At 36.0% G+C, this 6,000-nt stretch overlaps 1 protein-coding gene across 1 annotated transcript in view; it reads left to right on the top strand.

The window, feature by feature from the left end:
* Positions 1-251: 251 nt before the first annotated feature.
* LMO7 (LIM domain 7) overlaps positions 252-6,000 on the top strand; it is a 67,041-nt gene continuing 61,292 nt past the window's right edge. The window contains exons 1-2 of the mRNA XM_044670586.1: positions 252-301; positions 4,783-5,035. Coding sequence (XP_044526521.1) covers positions 4,821-5,035 — 215 coding nt within the window. The 5' untranslated portion in view covers positions 252-301; positions 4,783-4,820. The remainder of the gene's footprint in view (positions 302-4,782; positions 5,036-6,000) is intronic.

Below are 6,000 nucleotides of genomic sequence, written 5' to 3'. Positions count from 1 at the left end.
CCTTTTGAGTGAAGTATGCAAACAAAAATTATTAGAAATGGCTGATTAAATTCCTAGGAGGTTAAACTAACCCTTTGTTAATTTAAAAATAAAATTCCTTAGGCACTTGAAGACTCCAGCAGTCTGAAGAGGAGTGGCAGAGACAGTGGCTACGGAGATATTTGGTATACTGAACGTGGAGAATTTCTTAGTCCTTCAGCCTACCACAAAAGAGACGATTCCTTTGATAGCTTGGATTCTTTTGGGTCTAGGTCATTCACGAGCTGTTCATCAGATTTAACTCTGAAAGGGGGCAGTGAAGGTAACTTAATTTTTTTTTGTTTAAAATTATCCAACTAATGTGTTTTCCTTGGATGGAAGAGTTTGTGTTACAGGATATGGCAGGAGATGTGTTTTGGGGCAAATAAAGGTAGAAAAATTTAGGGCCACAAAGCAGTCAAATAATCATGTAGCAATGTTGATATTTTATTCCTTTACTATTATTTTATCTTTTTCTTATCAAATATTTGTATCTGGAATTTTTAAAAAGGTTGGTAGCATAGGAGATGGAGGCCAGTTTAAGATCCCCTAAGACAATTACTTTATCCCTACTACTGCAGTGGAATTTTAACCCTCTTTTGAAAAATCAGTATTAATGTCTTGGTTTTACATCATATTCATTTCTGAAAGTACTCTCCCCATCCCATATCCAGAGAAGCTTCTTTGTAAAAAAAGATACAAAAAAAAGGAAAAAAAATTTAAGGAAGACCAATGATAGTTTGACACCTTCTATATACAATATTTTATGTTTATAGACCCTAATACATTTAAATAAATGACAAAGTTGCATTCTTTATCTCTTCTCTGGTACCAAGTCATGTCAAGTATTTCTGACTTTAAATCTCTGGATGTTCCTGACAGTAATTTCAGGCAAGGAATATTCCTTCCTGGAAAATTCCTTTGCTTCCACCCTCTTCAACAGGAAACAGCTACAAAATTGGAATAATGAGTCAGACTATGTCAGTAGGTTGTTTATCCATTTGCTTAATTCAAATCTACATAAAACTTTGATATTCTTGAGTTTTTCAAAATGAACTCCCATTTACCAACTATTACCTTTGTTTTAAAAAGCCACCAAACTATCAACTATAGTCCCTTTTATTTTTTTTAAATCTTTTTTTTTTTTAACCCTTGTACTTTCGGTGTATTGTCTCATAGGTGGAAGATTGGTAAGGGTGGGCAATGGGGGTCAAGTGACTTGCCCAGGGTCACACAGCTGGGAAGTGGCTGAGGCCGGGTTTGAACCTAGGACCTCCTGTCTCCAGGCCCGACTCTCGCTCCACTGAGCTACCCAGCTGCTCCCTATAGTCCCTTTTAAAGTAGATTCGTGATTTATTTTTCATAAATATTTCTGTTGTCAGTTTCAGTTAATTTATTCTCAAGGTATGTGGATAACGTATTTTTAGAAGTCCCTTTATTATTCTTTTTATTTATGTAATTTTAATACACAGTTCCACCTGAGTAACTAAACCATTAATAGAAAAATAGTGATTGGAGTTCTTAGCTCACTTTATTATGGAACTGTCCAAAGAACTTGAAACAAGTTACATATTATATATGTATCATATATATTTCTTTATTATACCGATATAAAATATGTATGTATGTATATATTCAAGGAACAAAAAGGTAGATAAAATAATTAATGAGAAAATGAAAGAGAAATATGTAAGAAAACAAAAACATCGGAATGTTCAAAAGTAGTTGTTGAATAGTACTTGAATCCACATACCTGCTTGGGAATTCATGTCCCCATTAAGGCTAATAACACAATTCTTTTGCTCAACAATCTTTAATGACTTCCTATTGCCCACTGAATTGCCTAAAATTCTTATCTTGGCATACAAAATAATCTAAAATCTATTACCAAGGAAGTTGTATCTCCAGCTTCATTTCAAACATACCTTTTTATGTATGCTGTATTTCCAGCTAAATTGTCCAACAAACTGTTCCTCTTTTTGTTCTCTGTTCTCCTTTTTTATACTTTTGTTCATTTTGTCCCTTATATCTGGAACCCACTCCTCTGCATCCCCACTTATTGAAAAAACCCTTCAATTCAGGCTCAATGTAACAACTACTTCCTTATAAAATCTCACTTCTCTTTTCCCTGATAATTTCTACTTGAAGGTTTTCATAAACTATATGGATTTTTCCTTTGCATTTATCACTTTGTCTTCATCTCTCTTTCTAAAATTGTAAGCTTGAGGTTATAATTGTTTATTTTCATATTTTTATCCCTACTTCTTAACATAGTGTCAATGACATACAAGGCTCTTAATTTCTTTTTTATTTTTTCCTGGTGGATGGTTTTGAATTGAATTGGAATTGTAGATTTGTTTTTGTCTGAAAATTTGAGAAATGGAAATATGAGCAATGTTCATGGAATGCTGGTGGTTAAGGTTTGAGTGTATATCCATTAAAATAAAATGAGTTTCCTCTTTAGGGGATTCTGTGAATTTTTACAAAAACCCTAATATTTATTGATTAGTATCGTAAATCGGCCACCATTAAGGAGTTCCTTGATAGACTTCAAAATAAGGCAGTTTAGGGGGCAGCTGGGTAGCTCAGTGGAGTGAGAGTCAGGCCTAGAGACAGGAGGTCCTAGGTTCAAACCCGGCCTCAGCCACTTCCCAGCTGTGTGACCCTGGGCAAGTCACTTGACCCCCATTGCCCACCCTTTCCAATCTTCCACCTATGAGACAATACACCAAAGTACAAGGGTTTAAAAAAAATAAGGCAGTTTATAGATTTAAATTACTTAATTATTTTTTCCCTTATAGGTTTTTGTTTTTGGTGGCAATTTCATTACTGAAAAGTATTTTTTAAAAGGTCAGCAGAATGGTGTAAAGATTAAGCTGGTTTGGGGCTCTCTACTCCAGTCTTATCTTTATGTCTTTATTATATTCTCTCTACTTTCAGTAGTCTTTGTCCCAGATACCTCCAACCATGTGAAGAATAAGGAATAGCCTTCTGTGCTTTTCTTTTCTTACTGGTAAAATGTAAATATTATATTTACTACCCACCTAGAAGAATTGTGAGGGAATTTTGTAAATGGAAGATTGCATTTACTACGTGTAATTACAGTAAAAATACAAGATACAAAATAACTTACAAGTCCATCTCTCAGAGCAGGGGTTGGCAACCTTTTTGGCTGTGAGAGCCATAAATGCCACATTTTTAAAAATGTAATTTCGTGAGAGCTGTACAGTGCTCACAGTGCTCGCTCGTGTAACAGCGCTTGAAAAAAAATGGACTTTATGGCTCCTGCAGAAAGAGCCATACGTTGCCAACCCCTGTCTCAGAGTGATCTAAGTTTTAGTTGTAAATTTTCATCAAACTATATACTTCACTAAAATTTTGACTGTGTTATTGTTGGAAAAAATACCGATAGACAAATTAAATCTCTTGTAGCATTAGCTCCTTGTCCAGTTCAGTCATAAGCTCTAAGAAAGGTATTCTAAATCTTTTTGGTGCCATGGAACTCTTTGGCAATCTGGTGAAGTCCATGATTTTCTTCTCCAAATAATAGTTTAAATGTATTATGTAAGATACTAAGATTTCAGGTTATGATGGATTTATCAAAATATCTTTAAAATCTCAACCAGGTAATGGTTCCCAGGTTAAGAACCACTGATGTAAGAACTTTTATCTCTTTTTTTCTATCCCAAGCAACTTGGTGTATCCTCTTCTTCCTATCACTATGGCATTGGGCTAGTAGGTCTCTGCTCTTTCTCGGTTAGCTTCTGTAGATGCCCTATTGCAGGTGAGAAAAAACATCATTAGCTTAGACTAGCCTTGTTGTCCTTCACATTACCATCTTTCTTTCCTGCTGGGTCCTTCAACTGCTGTTAACACATGTAGCTGAGAGTGCACCAAACAGTGTTGTCTTTGTGGTGAGCATGACAAAGGAAGAAAAGTGAAGTGACTGAAAGTGGTAGGAAAGAAGGGAGAGAGATTATATCAGTAGCAGTAGTTAGTTGGGGCAAGTATATTCTGATTGGAAAATCAAACCCTTTCCCTTTTTGTTTTGCTCAAACCTCCTTTCTTTTTATTCTTATCTCCTTTTGTCTCCTAAAGATAGAAAACACTTTTTGTGTTTGAATAGGGAAAGTATAAATGGATGCACTTAAAATTGTGCAAATGATTTAGCATCATAATACAAAGTTCCCATAGCAATTTCCATTGTTACTAGGGGCGAATAACTTAAACTTGGCCCACTGCTTCCATTTAATCACTGATCAAGGAATTTTGGGGATTTGTCTTTGTGTCTCTCCAATGTAGACATACATGCATACATTTAATATATTTGCATTGCCTTAGTTAAAATTACTAAATTACTTGGAACTATTTTAGCACCTTATTTTAAATAGATATAACTTAAGAATTTTATAAAATTTGCTATGCAAAGTAGGTTTCTGGAAAACTACTTGGGGTTAGGGGTGTGTGTGGGAGGAGATTAGAAATAAAGATAGTTTGGCAAGAGATTAGCGATTTTTTTTTTCTGCATAGAATGTGGTACAGTGAAAGAATGTAATGCATGTAGCTCCAGTATGCAAAGCAAGTTCCACCTAATGGCTCTTATCACAACTTCATGACAAATTTCTAAAAATAATTCGAGCAGTTAGCATCAGCAGCACTGAGTTTCCAAGGGAAAGAGAGAATGAGCAAGCTGTGTGGGTTTCAGTTAGATGCAAAATCTGGAGTGTAAAGCAAAAAAAAAATTGTCTATGTGCTTCTTTTTAGGTTGTGAGAGTGACACAGATTCCGAACTCACATTCAAAATGCAGGATTATAACAAGGATGACATGTCCTATCGAAGGATATCAGTTGTTGAGCCCAAATCTGCTCTACCATTCAATCGCTTTTTACCTAACAAAAGTAGACAGCCAACCTATGTGCCTGCACCACTGAGGAAAAAAAGGCCGGACAAGAATGAGGATAATCGAAGAAGTTGGGCAAGTCCTGTATACACTGAAGCTGATGGAACCTTCTCAAGGTACTGGTGTGGACTCTAAATATTTTCAAATTTGGTATATTTTGTGATATATTTTGGTACAATACATGAATATGGCAGAGAAAATAATTTTCAACATTCTTTGTTAATGTGTGTGTTAGCAGTCCCCTTCCCCCTCCAGTTTGTCTTCTTTTATTCTTTTATATCTGTAAGAGATTTCTTTTTTCCAACTTAGAATATCAGCATGTGATTGCAAATTCCTATTTTGAAAGTGTGTTCTTGAGTTCACTGGCATGCCTCTCACTTTACCAGCCAGTTCTTAAGGGTATTCATGTTTAGCTTTGTTGTTTTCTTCAATTTATTTTCTATTTTGATTGACTTCAGTGGAGATGAAAAGAATAATTTTTAACTTCCCATAAAATTAGCAAAGCAGGATGTGGTTTTTTCAAAACAAGCTTCAAATCTGATGGTGGTATGTGACTATGACAGTGGTTCAGATTCAGAGAACGAACGAAGGTTGCCTGACATAATTTTGGATGACTTAGCCAACCGTAGATTCCGAGTAAAAAAGAGACATGAGCACTCCTCGGCACCTAGACAGCTTTCCATCTTGGAAACCAGCCTGCCTAAGTCTTGTTCACAAAAGCTTTCTACAACTGATCCTTTAGCTACTGGATTCAAGGAACCGATGAGGTCAGAGAGATTTGTATTGGATCTGAATATCTACTGTGCTATGAATTCTTTTTAGTCCAGAGAGTAACACCCCTCCCCAAATTGTTGTCATTTGTTTCTCTTCCCTTCTTTCCCCTCCTCTTCCCTTACTCCCTTCTTGTTCTCTCCTCCCTCCCTCTCTTCCTTCCTTCCTTCCTTCCTTCCTTCCTTCCTTCCTTCCTTCCTTCATTCCTTCCTCCCTACCCTCCTTCCCCCTTTCCGGATTCCCCTCCTTTCCCTTCTGTCTTTCTCATTGTCACTAAATAATTGTTCTCAGTGGCCTCAATGGTTCGTTT

Source organism: Gracilinanus agilis, chromosome 3 (assembly GCF_016433145.1).
Source record: "Gracilinanus agilis isolate LMUSP501 chromosome 3, AgileGrace, whole genome shotgun sequence".
Taxonomy (NCBI): domain Eukaryota; kingdom Metazoa; phylum Chordata; class Mammalia; order Didelphimorphia; family Didelphidae; genus Gracilinanus; species Gracilinanus agilis.
The sequence above is the reverse complement of the archived record's forward strand: the minus strand, read 5'-3'. Positions and strand labels throughout refer to the sequence as shown.